Source organism: Centruroides sculpturatus, unplaced genomic scaffold (assembly GCF_000671375.1).
Source record: "Centruroides sculpturatus isolate CEXI.00-Female unplaced genomic scaffold, Cexi_2.0 scaffold1869, whole genome shotgun sequence".
NCBI lineage: Eukaryota > Metazoa > Arthropoda > Arachnida > Scorpiones > Buthidae > Centruroides > Centruroides sculpturatus.
The window spans coordinates 67,441-92,097 of record NW_019386101.1 but is presented as its reverse complement, the minus strand read 5'-3'; the positions used below and the strand labels follow the sequence as shown (position 1 = coordinate 92,097).

Sequence of the window (24,657 nt, the reverse complement as noted above, 5' to 3'; positions counted from 1 at the left end):
TGGCCAAAGTTTCACCTCTCAAAGTTTCGATATTTCGATGCACCCATTTGAGAGCCATTACTTGATCTAACATGCCCATATTTCCTCGTTCATCTGCATCATTAAAACTAGTGAAACGTAATGCAGCTAGACGATAAATGAATGTAACTACAATGACATTATCCGCAACGGCCAAAACGGAGCCATCAAAAACGTTCATGTTAGAAAAACCCGTCTGAAATGATCCACCATGTATCGAAACAATGGTAGCAAATGGATTTCCATCTGGCTTCGAAGTAGGCACCCAAATATTAAGATACAGACAATCTTCGCTAATACTTTTAGGATTACGATCGATTTATTCTAATATAGGGTAAGGTGGATCTTGCAGGCACAAAAGTGATCTTTTCGTTGCATTATAGCCTATATGATAGTCGAATTGTATAGAGAAGTTGAGGTTTACGAAATCTTAGCTCATTAACTGGAGGGCTGCATTAGGAATGCAAAAAAAAAAAAAAAACGCGTAAACAGTTGTGCTTAGTACTTTTACTGTTGTTCCTCTGAATTTACCATATATTGGAGAATTCTCCCATTCACTTTCTTATTAATTGGAGAATTCTCCCATTCACTTTCTTATTAATTGGAGAATTGAAATCTCCCATTCACTTTCTTATTTATTGGAGAATTGAAATTTCCCATTCACTTTCTTATTAATAAATAAAATAATTTCATTATTTGAAACATTTTCATATAACTTATTCGCACGTATAATTAGCAGATGATCTTGGCTGGCATCGCTCGGACAAAAAGTAACGATGTCGATCTGACCCGTTTTCACCGGGGCAAGAATTAAATCGTCCCTGTTCGGAGACAAATAACAATTTTTAGATAGTCTAAAAATATCTTTCATTTATTGCAAAAACAAAAAACCGCATCTAAAATAGTACAATAGAAGCAGAGTGCTTCGGGTTAATCCTTAACCATCTCCCTATGCCCCGCAGGCGATTTTCCAAAAATCCTATTTTCGTGTACGTTCACATGACGTACTCTGTCTACCAAATTTTAACATTCAACTCTCAACCGTTTGGGCTCTGCGCTTAATAATATTATTATCAACTCGTTTCGATTATGTTATAAGATTAGGATCAAATTTATGAGAAATTTCTTTTTCCCTATTCTATTTATCGGATACCTGAAAAAAATGATTAAAATACAGTATACAGAATATGTCTTTAAATTTATTGCAGCTGAAAAGTTTAAAAACAGTAATTCTTTTCTATATTGACTAAAACTATCCACCTATCAAATATGTATATCACGTGTTTACATGATAAACAATATTTTTTAAAATGCAAATAAGTAACGACAGTCAAGAAACATAATAAAAGTTAATATTTAAGTAATTAAAAACAAACAACATGGCTAAGAATTTCGCGGGCAAATAAGAAGTCTGATAATTCTCATACATACTAGTGTATAAAATTCAAGTAATAAAGAATTAAGAGTAAGTTTGTTGAACTGTGATAAAAATCTGAGAAAAATATTTTAAAGTTTAAAAACTCAATTTCGTATATTTCTATATGTGTGTTATTTAACGCATTCATTGAATTCATTTAGCACAAAATCTCTAATATGTGAATATACCACAAACATATAGGTAAATCATTATATTATACATCTACATTAGTCGTATATGAGCGAGCAGTATTTTTGATAAATAATCATAAGTTATAAATGAATTTGGCCATAGAGTGAGGCGTTAGGTACCATCTCTTAACAAAATTAATAATTAATATGGAAGAAAAGAAACGGCTCGAGGCGGGTCTCGAACCCACAACGCTCCCGCATGCCGTGAGGATAAGTTGCCAGTTACGCTACCCGGATTTCCGGTCCGATCGCCTCTTCCAGCATATATATCAATAAGTTAAGAAATTGTGACCTGTTATGACAACCTGTCAACGTGATAATAGTGAACATATTACAAGATATAGTTATCAAGTGTCTCAGTATAAATAATGATATCCATTTTATCAGGTATAGAACAAAGCTTTCCAAGACCCTTACTAAATCACATGAACGAAAACGTCTTAATTTTGCTAAACGCTATATAGACTGAGTCTTAGAAAATTGAAAGAGCAGTATGGGTCTGATAAAACCAAACGTTTATAGAATTGGTTCAGATGGTTTAAAATGCGCGTTACCAATAGGTATTTCAAAGAACTTTGAAATACCAATTGCTAATGTCTATCAGCGGCCAAGTGGATAGGATAAAGCAACTGAATTCTAGTAGAAGTCGCGGATATCAGCCTGTGTTTCGCGTATTACAACCAGAGATAAAATTGAGGTGGAGCCATCTGCTGTTTTAAAAGGTTTTTATATTATTAATTTTTATGGAATGGCAAAAGGCTTCATTTTCATGGAAGAGATGAGTTTTAGAAACAATAGTAAATGATAATAACGAGTAAAATCTTTATTAAGTGTAAGTCGACACGACACGTGATCTTATTTACTCTCCCCACTCCTTCGACCTTTAATCATAAAAATTTAATAGCCTCAATCTCTTAATAAACAAACCTACCTGCAAAATTTCAGAAATTTTCACAAATGACAAAGGAGTTATTAAGCTTCAAATTGGTTAAACGAAATGGTGTGCATCCTATATATTCATACATAGAGAAAAATCCCTCAATTATTTTAAGTTTTTTGTTTTTGAATTTCTGGAGGTCTCCTCAATAAAAAATGGAAAAACCTTCGGAAAAGCTGATTTTTAACAAAAGGAAGGCATGGAAAACTTGATTAATATGACTTCCAAGTTTTCCCATACTTCTCCTCTGTTATATATAATAACCCTGGAAATGAAAATTTCTAAAATATATTAAAATAATTACTTTGTTTCTGGTTTCAAAACAAAGAAGGAAAGTAATTGGTTGCAATTTGAAAAAGATGTAGACCTGTAAATTCACACTGTAAACTGTCTGTTTGCTGGTCCTTTATTAACCTCTGAGTTAGATGAAAGATGAGACGAAAAATGGGAATCATAGAGGCAAGAGGATTCCAGTAACTATACATGAACTTGCAATCTGGACTGTAAGTCACCTGAATTCAATGCAAAAGTTTGTCTCTGAACGAAGTTACATAGGTGACTGCCATGACTCACTACGTATTAGGAAAAGCATGATGTACGGGTGCGGGCATGTAACAATTAATTTGAGAAGGAGATCATATATTTTAAATTATCAATCAATCAAGCAGTCAATTCTTTATTGAACCTTAGTTCGTTACAATGGGTAATTTGTTACAAAAACAAAATAAATAGTAATATATAGTATATTATTTAACAAGTTAATAATTTTGTACAAAATAACACAAAGTAAAATATCAAGTAATAATCAGTTTTTGTAAAGCGCTATGTATTAATAATTCAAGTTTGTTTCAAGTAGCAGATAGTTTTCTATAACACGTTTTTAAAATCATCATAAAAATAATTGTCAGGCGGAATTTAAGACACTATTGGTCGGATATTGGTTTATTTCTCAGTGACCGATTATCAAAACAGAACAAATCGTGATTGGAATATAATTCCAACCTTAGAAACTGTATCCAGTTTCAAACCGACAATCAAGCCACCTCTAGGTCCTCCAAATCCCTCGCAACTATATGTTACTTGATAGAAAATTTTGTATTTATCAGAGAACATTGATTCGATTACCGGTGAAGTATGTCATGTTTCCACTAAACAGAATATGTCTTATATATTAAATTTCAAAAATTAGGAAAGCAATATTTATTATTTACACCTGCTATGTTATAATAAACAAGTTTTGTATTATCGCCATCGTCCAACTATAAAACATTATATTGGTTATAATTCTCTTTAATTTAATCTTATTTATCGCTACAATCTATATTCCTAAAAAAAAGCTGTTAGTTTTAGGTTTAGACAATTTCTCCTTTACAATTACAGACAAATGCCTTATCGTCCACAATTAATGTATTAAATCGTAGTTTAACATTAGTAGCTAATTTTGAACGCATTTCTTTGCCGTAAAGTATTAATTTAATTTCTGATAATTCTAGTATTTGTCGAGTAATCATCATTAATTTAATAAATGTGTTTGAACATTTGAATTTACTAATATTTTTATATTTTTTGATTTATTGTAAAAAATAAAGTTTACAAATAACTAGTCTTTTTGAGTTAGATTTTAATTTCTCAATTCGATAAGCATGCTTAATATTCACATCCGTAACCTGCAGGTTATCACTAAATAATTTTTGGACCTCGCATAGACAATCATCCATTTTTTCTCATCTTCTAAACTCGAGATTACAAAGTTATTTCTTCTTTCCTTATCTTCCACTTTCACAAACTTTTCATGTAAATTATTGCATATTAAATTTAGTTCTGCGCTTGATTTATCATTTCTAACATTACCTTTCTGTTTGTTAATTTTGAGGACAGAAGGTCTAGATGTAAGATCTACCATAGCAGTGTCTATATTTTCAATCCAGCCTGCATTCTATGTAATCGTTCTATAAGTACTTGTAATTTTTTATTTGAAAGATCTAGCTGTGAGTTGATGGTTAGAAAGATGGAGGAAAGTGTTCTTTGCGGTTTCGAAAAAGATATTGTATATTTTAAAAGATATGTAGACGATTTCCTTATATTATGACAGAATTAATAACAAAATAATATTAATAACTGGAAAGATTAATAAATTCGTTAAAAAGTTCAATCATAACAACGACGGCCTAAAATTGACGATGGAACAGAAAAGTTCTTTAATGATACATTTTTTACACTAACATTCAGTTCAAAAAAACGGCATTTAGCCTCCAATGTGTACATAAAACCAACGCACTCTCAGCTTTACATCTCCTCGCAATCGAATGGTCCGTACCATTACAAGCTGACAGCGTTCCGAATTCTAATTAAAAGGGCCTTTCTATGTTGTGGTAGCATTATGGACAGAGAATGGAAATTGACAGGATTACACAAGTTGCCGAAGCTCTAGGATACAAAAGAGGCACAATAGCAGAAATGCTTATAAAATACGAGATGGGCACAGCAAGGACTGAAAAACAGGATCCTAGTAAAGTCATAAAATTCACATATAAGAGAAATACGAAGGGTATTATGAAAGAAATTGCAAACCGCAAATAGTCAAGAATGGTTTTGAAAAGAGCTCGGAACCTATATACAATTTTATGGAATCACAAGGATAACATTAAGAAAGAAAGAAGATAACGCAGGGGTGTACAAGATTTTTTCGAAAACGACTTGTTGGCCACTCCTGCTATACAACATTGTTTAAAATGTATTTAGTTTTTATTTTTTGTAAAATTATTATGATATCATAATAAACCGATGTTGTATTTACTTGTATTGTTTTGTAATTTCTTCGCAAAGAAACACAGAGGTAAAAATGACTATTTTACATGATAAAATTACAAAATCGATATCCGGGATCAGTTAAACGAAACGGCCATGGGTTGACTCATAAAACGCTCATTATGAAACTCTATATTCATTCATTAGTTACATTAAACCACTTTTTGCCTGGACAGGAATCTGTATCGCAACGTGCTTCTTATTTTGTTATGAATGCCATTATTTTACAGTGGTTCTATCATCTTAGATCAGTGACGGACTAAGGCTAAAGCGGGCCCTGGACAACATTGTAATTCCGGGCCTATTTTTCAGTCATGACACATACTTTGCGTTTGGTAGTTTGGTTTTAAAGCATATAGTATGTAGTTATATTTAATTATCGGATTTCAAGAAAGAAAAGGAAAAAAATAATATACATGTACAAAAATTAAATAAAAGTAATTTGTAATTTGTGGCGTAGTAAACACTATTATTGTGTTTTATTCCAAAGACACATGGCAAATTTTCCATCAAATTCTTTTATTAGTTGAGTTGATACGGTACATTGTTTTGTACTCGTTTCGGGCTTTGCCCCTCTTCAGTCAACTAAACTACAATATATATATTTAACTTATTACCAGTGTTGCCGTTCCTAGTACATTTGTACTTTTCTGGTACATTTTGCCCTTTCCAGTAAATTAAAAGTACATTTAGATTTTTAGTACATTTTCAGTACATTATCATATTTCAAGTACCATTTACGATACAAAATAATATTTCACGCCTTAACAGAAAAATGAGAAAAGAATAGTTTAATAAAGTCTCACTAGTGTCACTGCTTGCTAATTTAAATTATCCAATCACAACATACAAATGGTGTGTGTCCGTCAACGTCAGCAACATAGATAGTTGCACGTGTAAACGGTCTTGAATCAGGGGTCTTCTTTCACACGTTCAGGTGTCTGCACATTCTCATCAGGACCTTGACAAAATTTTTCATGCCACGTGGTCCAAACAATTGAACTCCGTCAAACAAAAATAATGGACAGGTAAAGAAATCAATGATTTTAAACTTTTGTCGTCAATAATATCAAAATATCCGTTAAGTCAGAATCAAATTATTACAGAAAATAGCTTTGAAATTGTACGTGTATAAATAATATAAATACTTTTATATTATTTTCTACCACTATAATTTAATTCTTAAATTATGAACTTCAATTTTAGTAATCGTAGTAAAAGAAATAAGAGTTNAACTCCCGTGTTATACGGGGGTTACTTTGTACATTAAATTTAGGAATCAGTTACCAATTTTAGGAGATCAATTTCTCCGCCTCCAATCGCCAAAAAAGTTGTGTTTGATTACTCTCCCAGAGAAAAAGTAATGGATCTAGAAATCTCAAATTTAAATTTAAGCCTTTCTTGTTATCAGATATGTGATCGTGAATATTTTTGGTTTATAGGTCAAAGGTAACGGATGTTCCCCTTAGAGATATTTTATTTTTATGGCTTAATTTTACGGTTTTAAGGATCAAATTGCATTAAAACAAATGATTTGACAATGTTATCTAGTATAAGAAAGCTCAAAAATATGAAAATTAAAAGTTTTATAACGATTTTACTTACAGCGTATTGAAAGCATTTGGTCGGTGGCTGTCATGTTGCTTAGTGCTAACGGAACCGTACGCTACGTCGTCATCTTGGCTCTTAATAACACAATCATTAATGAAAAAAGAAGTGATATGTAAACAAAAACATCTCAGATGTTTTTGTTTACATATCACTTCTTTTTTCATTATATATGGTTTGGATATATATTACCTACCTGGATATATATATTTTGATTAAGTCATGATTTTCAAGAAGAAATGTTTACAAAATTTATAATGCAACCTCCCGTGCATCATTGGTTTACGCGGGAAAAATAAAGGTCCAATACTTTTTGAACACCCCTCGTATATCATACTTTTCCTTTAACGATAAAGTCATGCCGGTCATCTATCTAAAACCTTTCAGGAGAACGTTTTTGAATTGAAATAACTTTCGGTACGCATTGAAAGTTCGTATATTAGGGCTTCTTACCTCTAAACATTCCATTTGTGGTCTCGGATTTCATTAATGAGACTCCATTCTCGAGATGAAAAGGACAGATGGACGACAGTGGGAATGTATAGGTTTACAATTATTTCAAATTGCACATCAATTACAATGTTTACCTTACTTATAACATTCATTTATTATTAAAGCTTGTTTTTAATAACTGTGTTCAATGTTTTTTATTTAGAAGATATTCAAGTAAATGTTATTTATGCGTTTAATTTATGATAGTGTTTATATTTTAGATATTACATTGTAATTTTGCTGGATATTATAACTATTACTAGAAGTCAGAATTTCGTTTTTTGTTATTAATGCTGTAAATAATTTTGTTTTGTGGTTTGTGTGGAGTTTGTCTTTGACTCTAAGAAATTAACAAAAATTATTTTAGAGTTTTTACAATCGGTTTGAAAGTAAATTTTATTTTTGAGTTAAAAATTTTCCTCGCAAATTTTTCATTATTAACATTTATATATGTGTTAATAATAAGAATGTCGATTAATCGTTGAGATATCGATTATATATCTAAATATATAAAATTGCCTGTCCTGACTGACTTAATGACTCGTTCATTCACTCACTGATTCATCATTGCCCAGAGCAAACCTAGAGGTGAAATTTGGTAGACAGTTAGGGTACGTCATGGAAACGCACACTAAGAAGGGATTTTTCGAAGTTCCTCCGCGGGGGGTGAGGGAGAGGATTAAGGCTTAACCGGAAGAACGGCTTCTACTATACTATCAATAATTTAGATGCGATTTTTTGTTTTTATCTGCGTTTTGGTAGGGTAAGTCATGGCAACGCACACTAAGAAGGGATTTTTAGAAATTCCCCCGCGGGGGGTGAGGGGTAGCATTAAGGCTTAACCGGAAGAACGGCTTCTACTGTACTATTTTAGATGCGATTTTTTCTTTTCAACTGCATTTAGTCTTCATTGAGTACTTAGGTGTATTAAATTCATAACATTTCAGACATTGTTATAAATATTTTTATCTATTTCAATTTTAAAAATGTTCGAACCGTTTTAAATTCGAATTTGTTATTGCATATTGGTTCGATTATAGAACGATTGTAAATGCTCCAGAAAATTGATCAAATTGAAAATAGTTCATTTGATTCTCGGCAATTCTCTTCAACGGTAGGTGTTATATAGACCTAACAATTACTATGGTTATTGAAATATTGAATGTAAATGGGGTTTGCTTGCTAAACCTCTGCGGACGAAGTCGCGGGTAACAGCTAGTTTTGAATAAATTAATATACGTTGGAATACAGTTATTGCATTATGTTATATATTGTTTACGGAACTTTAAATGCACAATAATGTACCAAAACACGAAAACAAACCAGTTTCTGGATTATCCGAATCATTGATTGTCCGAAAAATCCTTGATACTATCAAGTTCTCATAACAAGTTGTCATAACGAGTGCCACTGTAATTGAGGCATCATGAAGCAAACACACCTTGCCTTGGGTTACACACCCGGTGCCTTGGATTGGCCACGTACTTCCGGCACTCCAATATGTCTCGTGTAAGCTGTCTAGTATGCTTGCTATTGGTTTTGTGAGTAATGATATATATTCTTGTTATGACGAAGATTAGACGAGAAAATAAACATAATTAAAGGAAAAATGGAACAACTGATTATATTATGCATAAAATGCGAGTCATCCTTTCCACCGTTTCTATTTATGCAGTAAGTAAATCTATGTATATAATAGCACTTCTTCTGCATAAACAACTAATCATTATACAGTATGTAATATGATACTATTAGTTACTTATAGCAGCTCTTAAAATTCTTATCCGATAAAATTTAAAGTAGATTTGTTACTATAGTATTTTATCAATTTATTAATTACACAAAACTAGTTACTGTATTTTTTGTTTACAGAAAACCTTTTTATGAGGGCATCGATGAAGCCTGGCTTCCATTTGATCCTATTTTTCGAAGGACAATGAATCTAGCACCCGGGAATAACCATCTTTACAGAGAGAGAGCAAAAGATGAATGTCGACTTTTGTGAGGACCCGAACAGGGGTCGATTGAAAGGTCCGAATGAGGGGTGTCGATCGAAAATAAAGAGCTCCTTTTCAGACGCTAAGGAAACGGATTTGTGGTCGCGATTGAACAATGCGATTGTTTTTTTTTTTTTTTTTTGGTAAATTAGTTAAACAATGGAAACGGATAAATTCGAGAAAAACGCGACGAGAGAGAGGAATGATATTCAGTCGCAAAGTTGACCTCTCCCGCTCCCTTCATTAGGTTTCGAATTGTCACCAGGTAACAATGAAAGATCAATGGAGTGGCGACTACGGTTAAGAAATCTATAAAACCGTGCGACTCCAGGGATAAAGGTTCTGGGTGTTTGGATGCGTAGTGATTCTTCTCCTGGACGTGCGTGCTCCACATCTTTGAAAAATAAAAGAACATTTTGGAACATCGTGGAAGCATCGTTTTCTGGGTGCCTCCTAGCGATCTACAGATTCGTCAGTTCGTCCAACGAGAAGTCACCAAAAGCCGTAATCAATGCACCGGGGCCTACGGAGTATTTCACCGGCAGCATCCATCCACAAGTAACGAAAACCGAATTTTTCGAACTTTATTTCGGACTTTATCCGCGCGCTTTGTGGTGCTACTTCGTCCATCAAGGAATTTGTAAGGAAAACTTCTATGTTTAATAAACGGTTTTATATGGTAAACCTGTCGAAGAAAGTCATTCTGCGCCCACAGGACAGAATGGAGCGCTGTCAAAAAACCTCACCCTAATCGGCTGACCTCACACTTTGGCGATACATCTATCGTATCCGTGATCTTTTTAAAGAACATGTAACTGCGTAAAAGTACTTGTTTTCTTTTTTTTTAAATAATAACACATTTAGCATCTTATTAACTATCTATCAAATGTTACGTTCGAGACTATTTTTAAAATGTAAAAATTTCGTAATTTGTTGTAACTAATAAATTAATATTTACTTCAATCAAAACTAAAAACATTATTTGCATAGTAAATAACATACCTCCAAATATCACTAACAGAAATGGATTGCAGAGTAATTAAAAATTGATACTAGAGAGTTCGAATTAGAACGTGCAAACTTACATTCTCTTTTGTACAAACGTAAATATAGCCACTAAGAATGATTTTTCTTTTTTATATACTTAGAAATGTGAAAGGTTATGGACCCTAAACACTACCCCGATTGCGTATTATTACTCTAAAATTAATACAAAGAATAAATTTCGTAAAATTATATTTTGTGTTTTCTAATATAGTTAGAAATCGTTATCTTTTTTCATTCGAAATATTATTAATTCAATGTTTCAGCTAGTATAAAGAAATGTTCATCATTTCTCTGTACTTTCTCTTCGATAGATATCTCGTTAGTGTATTTGATACTTTATTAAATTTTATGAGAAATTCAAAAATGAAATTGGGAGTAAAATTATTCCAAACAAAAATAACGATGTTTATCAAATAAATACTGCTTATAAATTACTAATAATATTATAGTTCATACTGACATGAACATCTAAACATATTTTTAAGTAAGTGTTATTTTTATAAGTTTGTAAAATATCTATTGTATTGTTTTTGTCACGTCGAAAATCAAGGTTCAGTAATACTGATCGGCATCAAGACAAAAAATAGTGTATCTTTTTAAATATGTATAAAATGAATTAGTCCGTCTCTTAAAAATTTTTTAAAATTACCATATTCTTTTTTGTTTAAAACAACATTTTTTTAATCAAAGTTAGATAAATCCGGTGCTTATTTTAATTTTAAAAGATAACTTTACTATTGAGAAACTATTAATACAATAATAAATTACAAATATGCTTCGAATAACATTATTTTTTATTTTTTAGCAGTAAGGATTGTTTACATTGTTTTACATCGGCGACTTGGAAGAACAGTTACATTATTTTCCACCACATATATTTGTGGCACTATCCGAAACCTTGGCATTTTCCGGAAGTCCCTCGCAATAACACGACATTGCGTAGCAATGTCCACCCGATGCTTTCTTCATTTTGCATTGGTTGTCGCAATAATTATTTGCTACGCATGAGAGTTTGCAACCTTTACTGTCCACAGGATATCCATCTTTGCATTCCACACCTGTATTTAGAAAATTACTTTACTAACAACTTCGTACATTGTTATATACAACAGTAGATAGAAGAATGTTTACAACTATAAATACTTTATTGTTTTACAAGTAATTGTCAACATAAAATAGTGCAGCTGAATTGAATGAGGAAAGGTATCGGAAAACAATAGCACTGTGATTTTAATACAAATAAAAGTTGCTAAACTTTAAAACAGTGAGAAACCTGTTCATGATACTACAATATGGGTATTTTATACAAGTAAAAATAGTAGAATATTTCTTACCAATCAGCAATACAGAACCGATGATCAGTATCAAAACCTTCATTTCTTTCGTCAATTCTTTTTGTCAGCAGTAGATTTATTGTAAACTCTTGATTTTCCAACTATTTATAGAGAGATTCGACACAAAATTCTCTATTTTGATTGGCTTAAATTCCGCAAGTGTTTAGTTATTTACGAGAAAAGTTTGTGTAATAATTTTTAATCGCATTAATAAAATTTATGTATTTTTACATTTGGCCAAAGCAATAAAGTAGTTTTTAAAGTTTCTACGTTTATTATTGTGGAGATTTCGTTGTTTGGTGTCCGAATCTCAACATATTTTGACCCGTAAAAATTAATGTTGTGTTCTTGATCGAAAGTGGTCATGCACACTAATATGGCAAAATATATTTATTTATACATGGTACGAAAACTAGAATAAATTATCGATCACAAAGAGACAATTTACATAATACTTAATTAAAACAAAATGCAAGACAATTAGGAGGTCTTCTTAGTCACTTCTTTCATTTTATGTTCGTACATGTCAAGCTTGTTTCCGTTTTTTAGTGGAATTTATTTTCTATCGGTCATTTGAAAAATTTTTGATCTATAAATTTCCACAGTCGTCTCTCTGTACATTTGTTTGGTTGTCTGTCTTCCTCTCGTACCTTAATCTCGGGAATGGAGTTAGATAAATGAAATTCGGGACCAGATGTGGAAAGCGTAAGGACCTCTGTGCTCGATGAACTATATATGAACTTTTGGTGCAAACCGCGAGTCATATTAATTCAATACAAATATTTTTCTTTTCAGAGGGTCAGACAGATCACCGGCACGACTCTTGTTATAGGAAAAGTATGGTGTACGGTACAGGGGCATGCCACTACTAATTTGAGTATATCATATATTTTAAAGTAAATTAATTAAAATTACGATTAATAATTTCGGCCCGGCATTGTGTTGATGCCAATAAATGATTGCCCGTTTTAAATTCGTTTTAGTTTTTAGTATACTTAATGCGACATATGTCTTTGAATAGAATTTAATAAACCAAATTTTTATTTTTGAAGTATTGTCCTCTATTTTTTTAAAAACCCTTCAACCTTAACTGAAATTCTTTCGTCGAGTAGCACGTTATGGATTCCATATTTCAAGTAAACCAGTGTAAGCACAAAGATCTGAGCAAAGTGCAGACCTGTCGATAAAGGGCATTCCCCGTTGAAGATAACATTATATTCTATTTAGAGAGTTTATTTGCGATTCACATTAATGAATTTGAAATCTTTCCTAAACGTATTTTGGGAGATCGAACGATTTCCAAGTTTAATAAGCCGTATAATATTTAAAATCTTACTGTAAATAAAAAGTAGACGTTCTTGTAATGCAAGGAACATAAAGCACACATTCGTATCTAAAAATCTAGACAGATCAGTTACATTTGTACGATTTTGTATTGCTGTCACGTTGCATGAGGAGCTACAAAAGTTCATTGCGACTTGTTTCTCCTACATTGCGCAAATTTATCATTTGTGATTCGAGAATTAGACAGTTTATGTTAAAGAATTTTATACATTCCCTGACACTTACGGTGATTTCTGATTAGAGACACAACTGTTTCCATGCAAACTAAGAAGCCTAGTAAATACTTAATGAATATGGTATTATAAAATTAAATTACCCTGTTGACGTGTTTTTCTGTATTGTTAAGGTATACAGATGAAGCAATACCGATAGGTACAATTCAGCTGCAAGTTGAATATACTGTAGACATAAATTTCTACTGTCGTCCGTCCGGCTGACTGGCTGTCTTTAATGTTGAGAACGGTGTTAGAAAATTAAAAGGTTAGACGGTATTTGGAAAGAAGAGAAGTTGTAGGTCTGATTAACTTTACACAAGCGTCTGTTTTAGATCGATAGTAACGTGATTTTAATTCAAATTTACTTCCCTGAATGATGTTATGTAGATGATCAGTATGACTTTGTTATTATCAGGAAATGTATGATGTAGAGGGGAGAACCGCTACAATTTGAGATGGAGACCATATATTTTAAATTAAATAAAAATTTAAGAATATGATTAAGAATTGCAGCCCGGAATTGCGACGATGTCATCATAAATACTGTAATTGTTCGTTTTTAATAAACATTTAAAACTATTCTTATATGAAATTGAAAGTAAATAGTGATTTGCATTGTGTTCATTAGGTTATGTTTTGCATGAAGTGACAAACATTTAGAAATGATTACAGATCAATAAACGTAGAAACATTTGAATGTTTCTTTTCTATTTTTAACAATAACGTGTTTTAAAACAAAAGATATAGAAAAATCATATAACATAACATTAAATATTAAATTTATGTACAATACCAAATAGTATTATTTCTTTACGTTATATAATAGTTTAAAAAAATGATTTTTCTAGTTTGAAAACGAAGTCAGAAATACAGCAATATTCCCTTAACAATAAGTAATTTTAAATAACACTTAAAAGTGATAAGTCATCTTTCTGCTTTAAAGATTGCTGTCGTTAAGCCAAAAATTTGGTTTAAATTATTTATAAATAATATTTCTTTAATTTTAAAATTACTTTTCATATTTCGAAAATATTTTTATTAGAAAATTTTTTATGGTTTTATCAGTTTACAAAGGTGAATTGTAGATATTTGGATTCATGTCTAATCAAACAAGAAAAAATATTCTATAACGTTGTTGAGAATATTTGGAACGTAACGTATCGTACGATTTTGGTTTATTACTAGACTTTTACAATAATTTTTTATGGTTTATTACTTGATTATCCATTTTCAATCAGTTTTATTTATTTTAATTAAAGCATAATCATTCTATTTCTTTAAATGTCATTATTTGAGGACGAAAAGTTGGTGATGCATAAAGATTTTTAATGATAACATGCTTAATATGTGCCACGCGGACTCAAAAATAGTCGTATTATCTGACAGAAAGAAAAGATGATTTTCAAGAATTCGATGTTTGATTATTCGCTTATACAATTGATTGAAAAATGTCTTACGTCGATTTATTTTATGTTGAGGGTAAGTTTTTTTAGATTGGTGTATGGGATAGCGTTGAGCACAATTATAAGCAGTAAACTAGCAAAGTTATTCATATCGATATTCTTAAGAGATCGGCACATACCTATAAAGTAATTTTTCAGCTAAGAAACGTTGACGATATTTTACTAACATTTGATACTAAAAAAATAAATGTTTTTAGAGAAATTGTCCAGTCTAATCTAGGAGCCTCATCTATTTCGCGCCCTGCAAAACCATATTGCTGATATACAGTTCAATTTCAATGACGAAAGCCATGTAAGAACGGCTCTCGAGACTTTCTTCAAAAGAATATTCGTTATGCTAAAGATTCTAAGCTGCCTTCCTCACGTTGATCGACCGAGACATGCTATTGAACTGTGAAACTATTGTTGATTATTATTACATTTGTTGAAGTTGGTGAACTTGTCAGCGTTTTTTATTTACGCTGATCTATGCATAAAATTTTTATTCGTAAGCATTTTCCGGTTATTTGGAAATGAGTGATACTCGTTTTAGAGACTTAGTAATCAGTGGGCTAATTCGTGATGCTCAATCAATTCTTAAAATTATTTATAGACAAAGGATTATTTACTAATTAAATAACTTTTCAATACCCATCGTATCTCTACCATGTATTAGATTAATTTTAAACATCTGCGCTTAAATTAATAAAGAAAGGAATTTGCGATATTCTGAATAAACACTAATAAATTTTGTTATTACAATCGGAAGAGAACATTTTATTGATCATTATTTCTGCCGATAACAAAAGAATATGATATTGGACCATATGTTTAGATTTAATTCAACCTGCAAACATTTTATTGTCAGGCACTCAGTTATTAAAAGTATGTTATTGCTGTAAAGCACTGGCATATCTATATACTGTAAAATACATTTGTAAAATTATAATTCATTTGTTTAATACTTAATTCAAATCTACGATTATTTATTAAGTAGTCGTCCGTAGAAATAGCTAAAGTATCAGGTTATAAATGAAGGATTTAAAAACTTGAAAAAAAAAATTACTGACAAATCGACAACGATTACAGTTCACTTTTGCAGGTAATCACCATCAACATTAATCATATCGAGCCATTTTTGCTGCAAACTTTCAAACCCAGACGCAGTCCATACACATCATAACCATGCCAAAAAGTGCTCAGACTTGAATGTTATAACTTGTTTTGCTATTTGGGTACAAGATGAAACGAATAGAAGTACTGTACAGTGGTACCTTGGTTTACGTCTGCTTTAGAATACGTCCAATTCGAAATACGTCCTGTTTGGACGAAACAAATTTTGCTCGGTATATGACTTTCGTTCGGTATACGACTTAATTCAATTATACGCGCCATCTATTAACAAGTAGCACTATCGGGGCATTAGACCAGACTAGACGTTCGCTGGTGCCACAGTTTATAACTTTGTTAAATTTCTATTTTAATTTGTAAGTAAAATGTTATTACAGTGTTTTTATTAATCATGAATTGCAAAAAGGCAACAGAAAAACACAAAAATGACTAAGATCACAATGGAACCGAAAAAAGAAATTGTTGAAAAATATGAAGGTGGCATGTGTGTTCGAGATTTAACTGTTGCATACCGTATTTCGAGAACGACCATGTCATGAAAAATAAAGACATTATTAAATTTGCTAACGTTGCGAAGGGGTTTAAATCAATTTCTAAACTGAGATCGAAGACATTAGATCATGTTGAGAAATTGCTGTTGCTTTGGATAACTGAAAAACAGTGTGATGGCGACAGCGTATCAGAAGCGATTATTTGCGAGAAAGCTAAAAACATACATGCTGATCTCATGAAAAAACAAGCAGAAACTAGCCAGGAAACCGAGGTGCTTAAAACCAGCCATTTTTTTACATGAGAACGGATTAATCATTTTTACATTACTTCTTATGGGAAAAATTGGTTTGGTATACGTCCTATTCGGTATAAGTCCAAACACCAGGAACGGATTAAGGTCCTATACCGAGGTTCCACTGTAATTAAATACAAGTAATGAAAATTAATTATTAACATTAAATTTTTGACATTTTATCTCTTATATAAATTTTTAATCTATTAATCTAAATGTATAGAAAATGAAATTATTAAATTAAACGAATTAAGGATAAAAATATTTACTAGTATATGTATAAATATCCACTTAAATCCTGAAATAAAACGTATTTAAACTTAGATAAAATATGGTATAAAATGTATTTATTAACGTTAATAAACGTGAAGTTTTCAGAAAATAACTTAATGTTGGCCATAAAATATTCTTCTCGTAAATTGCTAAGCATATGTGAAAATAAATGCAAAAAGACAAACAAAATTTTGTATCGAACTATAATGAATAAATGCAATATCGAAAGATTTGTTCAAAAGTACTCGTGAATAAAAGCGATCCAAGGAAAATTGTCAACAGAAATGAAGACTTTGAAATTGATCATCGCTTCTATGCTGCTGATTTACCAGAAAATCTTCTAATCATTTCATTTGTTTAAAAACTAAATAATTTCTTTACAAAAACAAATGTTTATCATGTTTTTACTATTTCTAGTAGGATAACAAATGCAATCTGTTGAAAGAAACAGCGAATATTGCTAATTTAGAAACTGATGTTTTATTTTAAGGGACTTTTGGACGACTCCAATTTTGGAATAAATCGACAAATAAATATAGAAAACGATGTAATTGAGTCTCGGACATTTACTACAATGACAATTACTACAATTGCCTTTTCTACTAAAAAATAAAATAGAGAGTTTGAGGCGCAAGTACAGTACAGTACAAACGTTAAGCTTGTACCGCAAACAGAAGTACACGTTTGACGTTTTAAGTCCAAGTAAAAGACGTTGCAGCGCTCGTTCACAACATCACGTGAGTCAGTAAACGTCGCGCATTGACTCACGGGAAATTTGTTGAAAAAATGGCGGATACATTAAATATCGAGGGTTACCAGCGAAGGTAAATAAACAAATTAAACTATTTTAAAGTATTTATACGACGTTTAATAACACTATATAATTATTTTAAATTAGCGTGGTGTCTCCTACTGTACGATCGGACGATAGCACTACCTCATACTTTTGTTGAGGGAAGTAGTGGCTTATATAAATTCGAAAGCAGCTCGGAAAATTAATTCTTAGAAAATTTACAAACGCATTACGCTGTTGATGGTAGAAGATGCCGTTGAAGAACAAACCTACCTTACGATAAGCTGTTATGAAGACAAATGTATGTAAATTTTATAGGTTCTTCGCACCACTTGCTAAAAAATTGAATAATTAAATAATTTCTGGATTAAAATCGTCTGTTTCTTTACAATATTATTCATAAATGCTTATATAATCATTATTTTAATAAAATAGGACAATTTTAACTCCGAACACAAAAAATGAAGTTTAAACCGATCTTCTACTCGCCACGCTAGACTTAGCGACCGCCATTATCGACCGTCTAGAATTGCCAGATGGCGGCGCTCGTCCGTCCACCATTCACATTTTGGGCTGTATACGTGCGTCTGAATCTCTCTAATACAGTTAATGAAAACTGTAATATATATAATTATTTTCGTATAAAATGTCATCACTTATTGCTTAAAAATAGAATAATTATTTCGATAAACAGAACTCGCTCTGATTTACTACAGTGAGCTTTCTTTTCTCTCATAACAGGTATAACTGTTAATAGAGGAGCAGTTATATGTCCAACGCGATGAAAAGCAACAATATTCCAACAAATAAAAATTTCTGAAATTCTTTCGGATAATTCGATTGGCTACCCGCTTATGTTATCGCCGAACGAAAATTCTGTTGTTTTTAATCCTAGTAAATCTTTTAATTCATTTTCAAATTCAACTGATATATTTGAAGATGATTTTATTATTGAACAACAATGTAGCTTAATGCATTTAAAAATTCTAAGAAGTTTTTCAGGTAACAAGTATAGTTCAATTAGTATAAAAATTTTTACTTTCTTATAATCTTTCTTAACATTCTCTCTGCTCCTATTTTTTCTTACTAAAGTAGAAACATGGTCCAAAAAATCTGCTGTTAGACGAATTGTAGGCGTTAATGTAGGATGCGACTCTGCAAACAAGAGCAAGCGAATTTTCCGAGGGATAGAGAATATGTGGCGAGATAAAGTGACGATTTGACGAGATGACGTTTCACTCTCTATAATTCTCGCTCTCCTCTGTGTGGTCGTAACAAGTGAGAGCGAAAAACAGAGAGCGTGAAATTTCATCACTTGTTCTCGCTATATATTCTCGCTCGCTCTCGTCTACATAGTCAAACCGTTACAGACAAACCTACGTTTCCGAACATGATTTGCTCCTGAAAGTTGTTCGAAAACCGAAACACGTTTCCATAAAAAACAATATAAAATAGATTAATTTGTTCCTTGCTTCCAGAATAAAGCCTTTTTTTTACGTTTTTAGCCGTATCTAATGCCTAAACATTGCTACAAGTGAAATGTAATATTGTGTGTAATATAATACTGTATTATATAATAAATGTTTGTTATTTAATTTAACTTAAAGACGAATTCTTAGATGCCATTTAGGCCTATATTACAAGAATGTCATTTAATGCGGTTTTTTGTAAGCTTTTAACCTGCTTTAATTCTGCATGAATTGTCTCTACATAGAGTATTTTACATTATTTTACTGTTGTTATTAGTATTTTGAATTTTTGCGCTCCTAGGTTTGAGCCTAATGTGAAATCCGTCGATGCTCCTTTTTTCAAGGAGAAGTCTTTGGTGACAATGTTGACTTTTTGTAGTAAAATAGTTTTTGTCTTCATTAACTAATGACAGAATCTATTGTAGAACAATCAGAAAATTTGTACATTTGACAATTTTTGTAAATGTAGTTGTTATATTAATCACAATTCATATATATATAAGTATAATATTTTTAACAATTCCTGTTTCATAATTAGTATTGTGGCAGTTAAAAAATGAGCGCAAAGAACATTATCAACATGGCAAAACGCTTCATAATCATTTTCTGTTTAATCTGTAAGCAAATATAGTAAATATACATTAATAAATATGTAGAATAAAGAATAGAGGAAAATCTGATTTATGTTTTCAAGTAACTGTNGCTCCTAGGTTTGAGCCTAATGTGAAATCCGTCGATGCTCCTTTTTTCAAGGAGAAGTCTTTGGTGACAATGTTGACTTTTTGTAGTAAAATAGTTTTTGTCTTCATTAACTAATGACAGAATCTATTGTAGAACAATCAGAAAATTTGTACATTTGACAATTTTTGTAAATGTAGTTGTTATATTAATCACAATTCATATATATATAAGTATAATATTTTTAACAATTCCTGTTTCATAATTAGTATTGTGGCAGTTAAAAAATGAGCGCAAAGAACATTATCAACATGGCAAAACGCTTCATAATCATTTTCTGTTTAATCTGTAAGCAAATATAGTAAATATACATTAATAAATATGTAGAATAAAGAATAGAGGAAAATCTGATTTATGTTTTCAAGTAACTGTGAGGAAAGCATATAACATTACAGTTTAAATCTTTCAAATCATATTCGCATAAAGTATCTCTGACAAATTTAGCATACTAAACCTTGCTTACTTCCAAATCATATAGCCTATTTGAAACTGACCGGAAATTATGAACATGAGAACACATTCTGTATATGACAATGAAATTGTTCAGTATTTGTACGATTATTGCGTACACAAAGTCGCTCAAACAGGTATTCTTTTGTGCCCAACTAAGTGAACCCATACGAATTGATATCCATAATAACTCCGGGACCTTTCTTCTTGTCTTCGACTAGATCAACGTCAGATACCCTGACATCAACATTTCTCCTAATATCAACTGCTGAAAGTCTGCAGTTGAAAATAGAAACCATTTTTTTCAGTTTGTGATTCTTAACCAAATTTAGCACTTTTCCGCTCAATGAAAATTCGTTCTTCAGAATACACAGGTTGTAGGTGACTTTCTGTTTAAACCCTTACTGCCTTCTCTATATTCATCGCAAATAATATAAACTAAGTGAGCATACACTGAACATTCGTGAGCGCCTCTGATGACTCCTTCTTACAAATTAAGCATTGAACTTATATGTAGTCTTTCTTCTCTACTGTTTACTGTGTCATCGGTTGGATTTTTACTCTTCATATTTTCTAGCCTATTGATTAATTTCTTGCTTCTTTCAACTCTTGTTCAGTTTTGCATGAAAAGCTGTTCCAATTGTTCTTCAGTTTTTACTGCAGAGTAAAAATCTTCAGCGAACGAAGAATTGGCAAGTTCAATCCTCTGCGAGTTCGAACAATCTTCATAGTGACTTGTCTTGATGCCTGAATGCTAAGCTCATTTTTCTTTCTTCAGATAAACTAAAGTCGTTACTTTGATAATGGATGTCTCGACTTCCGTGCACTTAACCGGGAAAAGCTTAACATTAAAAGTCAAGTTCATGATGTTTACCGGGTTTTTTATTGCATAGGTCACGTTATACAATTTTTTTTTTTTGCATCAGTTATCCCTCTGGTAATGGCAATAAAGCAATCACATATTATTAGGCCTATTTACATGATTAGACCCATTGTCAAAGACTATAAAGTACAGTAGTTTGTGTTGTTATATTTAATATCTAATATTCGATTAATTATTATAATTTAAACTTCATAAAATAATATTTCATGCTTATTATCGTTGACAAATTTTTAAGAACGAGGCTAATTCAGAGCATACAAAATTATTTGGACTGCAATTTGAAAAAATCGTAGGTCCTCTCATAACAGGTATAACTGTTAATAGAGGAGCAGTTATATGTCCAACGCGATGAAAAGCAACAATATTCCAACAAATAAAAATTTCTGAAATTCTTTCGGATAATTCGATTGGCTACCCGCTTATGTTATCGCCGAACGAAAATTCTGTTGTTTTTAATCCTAGTAAATCTTTTAATTCATTTTCAAATTCAACTGATATATTTGAAGATGATTTTATTATTGAACAACAATGTAGCTTAATGCATTTAAAAATTCTAAGAAGTTTTTCAGGTAACAAGTATAGTTCAATTAGTATAAAAATTTTTACTTTCTTATAATCTTTCTTAACATTCTCTCTGCTCCTATTTTTTCTTACTAAAGTAGAAACATGGTCCAAAAAATCTGCTGTTAGACGAATTGTAGGCGTTAATGTAGGATGCGACTCTGCAAACAAGAGCAAGCGAATTTTCCGAGGGATAGAGAATATGTGGCGAGAAAAAGTGACGATTTGACGAGATGACGTTTCACTCTCTATAATTCTCGCTCTCCTCTGTGTGGTCGTAACAAGTGAGAGCGAAAAACAGAGAGCGTGAAATTTCATCACTTGTTCTCGCTATATATTCTCGCTCGCTCTCGTCTACATAGTCAAACCGTTACAGACAAACCTACGTTTCCGAACATGATTTGCTTCTGAAAGTTGTTCGAAAACCGAAACACGTTTCCATAAAAAACAATATAAAATAGATTAATTTGTTCCTTGCTTCCAGAATAAAGCCTTTTTTTTACGTTTTTAGCCGTATCTAATGCCTAAACATTGCTNCCTTTCGTGTCGGCACCTCTTTGGTACCCTGTCAGGATTGACACCACCGTGTTTATCGGAACACGGAAACCGAGAGGGCGATTACGTCACACCGTCGCGCGAGTGGTCCCTTACGTGGTCAGACGGATTCGTAATGTCGGATCAAGAGACAACATAAGGAAGTGACGCAGATACATTTAACGATTAACAAGGGTTTATTTAAAATTTAAATGGGAAAAAGGTTGTCGCGGAGAGAGAGAGTTCACATACGGTTCGCGTGGTGATAAATACCTTTGTAATAGATATCCCGATCGGGTCTTGTTGAATCGGAGAACTTATAGGTTTTTTCAGGATGTATCCAGGGGTAAAATATCCAGTACCGATCGTGCACTAACACACACCAAAAATGGTTATCCTATGGTTATCACTATTAAATGGGTGACGATTAAATGGACGATGATTAAATGGACGACGACTTCTTTCCTCTCCGAGGACTAAAACGGCGACTAACTCTTTTCGGCCGTCTCGGGTGATATTCACGGACGATTTCTTCCGTGCAGAGATAATAGTTCACGAGAAAGCGTCATGTTGCTTTCGAGAAAATGTAACGGGAGACTTTTTCAGGTAGCTAAGAACAACAATTGTTGCGTAACTCGCAAAATGTTAATAGTAAAGACTAGGTCGGATATAGGAATTTCAGCTATCTCACATCACTCCGGCCTTTTGAAAATCGAGCTTGTTCGTGAAAGTGCAAGTTCGATTTTAGATTGGGATATAAGAACATTAATAAGTTGGACTTTTACTCTCTCTTCTCTGTTTACATACTAGTAATATGAGTACAAGTTACATATTGGTAATAGGAGTACAAAGGTTATTATTGTTTATTTACTGAATAGTATACAAATTTAGCTTACTCTCTCTCTCTCTCTATTTGTGTCGCGCGGTTAAAATAAAACACCCAGACACGTGGTTAAAGGTAAATATAAATGTTGTTTTACAAAAGATAAACTTTGGTTACAAAAAAAAATTGGTTATATAATTCGAATAATATTTATGTGAGACTTTTCTTTGTCTTTTGAAAAACTTTAATTGAAACAAGAAAGATGTGGATAACAGGAACGTTTGAAGGAATACAAATTACATAAAAATATATTGTGAGTATTATAAAAAGAACAAATGTAGGACTTCTTTCTCGTCTTTCGTCTTTTCGCGCGTCTTCTTCTTCAACCGTCGTCTCGGTGTTCTCCCTCTGAAGTCGCGTCCCCTCTCCGCTCTCGTCGTCCTCCCTCTCCCCGACTCCCTCTCCCATCCCCTTCGTCTCTCGTCAGCAGATCGCGTTTCACATTCCACAGCTCGGCCATCCTGTAGACCACTCCGTCCTCGGAGAGATTACCGAAAGACTAAAACACCTGTACAAAACAAACATAAAACACAACACAAGAAAAAAATATGGTTAGAAATGTTTTAGAAAAGTTCTTGATATCAGTCAAGATCAATGGGCCATGGCTTCATATGGTCAGCTGCAGTAACAGTCACATTGGGCCCTTCGTGATGACCAATTTTCTCAACCGCATATCTGTCTCTAGGCATCGTGGAGGTAACCTTGTAAGGTCCAAAAAACTTAGGTCTTAATTTGAGTCCTGTCCCATACTGAGTTCTCTGAATGGCAACAAGGTCGTTGACCTGATATTTGGGAGCTGGTTTTCTTTTCTTATTGTAGGATTTACGATTTTCCTCCTGTAGTTTCAAGATGTTTTGTTTGGCATCTTCTCGAATCTTGTCTCTATCTTGCATCGTACAATTTAAAAATTCTTCTTCCAAAATCTCTTTTATTCTCAGGTCTTCTTTATTTTTCATTTTGGTACCGACCAAAATTTCAAAAGGTGTATATCTCGTACTACGCGTTGGCGTACTGTTGATGATCCTTTGGACGTCCGAAACATATTTGTACCACTTCGTAGCGTCTTCTTGCGCGAGTTTCGCCAAAACGGGGATCAAGATGCTATGCATACGTTCTATCTGTCCATTTCCCCTAGGAATACCTGTGGCAATCGTAATGTGCTCAATCATCTCGTTGGTGCAATAATCGTTAAATTCTTTGGAAGTAAAAGCAGTTCCGCGATCCGTGACAATACGAGACGGGTTTCCAAATACCGCCTGTTGGATCCTCAGCTTATCCAAAGCATCTCGTGTAGTTGTTGACTTAACG

At 32.4% G+C, this 24,657-nt stretch overlaps 1 protein-coding gene across 1 annotated transcript; it reads right to left on the bottom strand.

The window, feature by feature from the left end:
- Positions 1 to 11,286: 11,286 nt before the first annotated feature.
- Positions 11,287 to 11,925, bottom strand: LOC111613583 (alpha-like toxin CsEv5). Its single transcript, XM_023354935.1, has 2 exons — positions 11,850 to 11,925; positions 11,287 to 11,573 (listed from the first exon to the last, which is right to left on the bottom strand). The coding sequence occupies exons 1-2, from the start codon at positions 11,890 to 11,892 to the stop codon at positions 11,374 to 11,376; spliced, it is 243 nt and encodes an 80-aa protein (XP_023210703.1). The 5' UTR covers positions 11,893 to 11,925; the 3' UTR covers positions 11,287 to 11,373.
- Positions 11,926 to 24,657: the final 12,732 nt, after the last annotated feature.

What these genes read in the sequence shown, in the direction of transcription:
- LOC111613583 (XM_023354935.1), bottom strand. Translation starts at nt 11,892, where the DNA reads ATGAAGGTTTTGATACTGATCATCGGTTCTGTATTGCTGATTG. An exon ending in CGGTTCTGTATTGCTGATTG is followed by an intron (nt 11,574 to 11,849) that starts GTAAGAAATATT and finishes TTCTAAATACAG; the next exon opens with GTGTGGAATGCAAAGATGGA.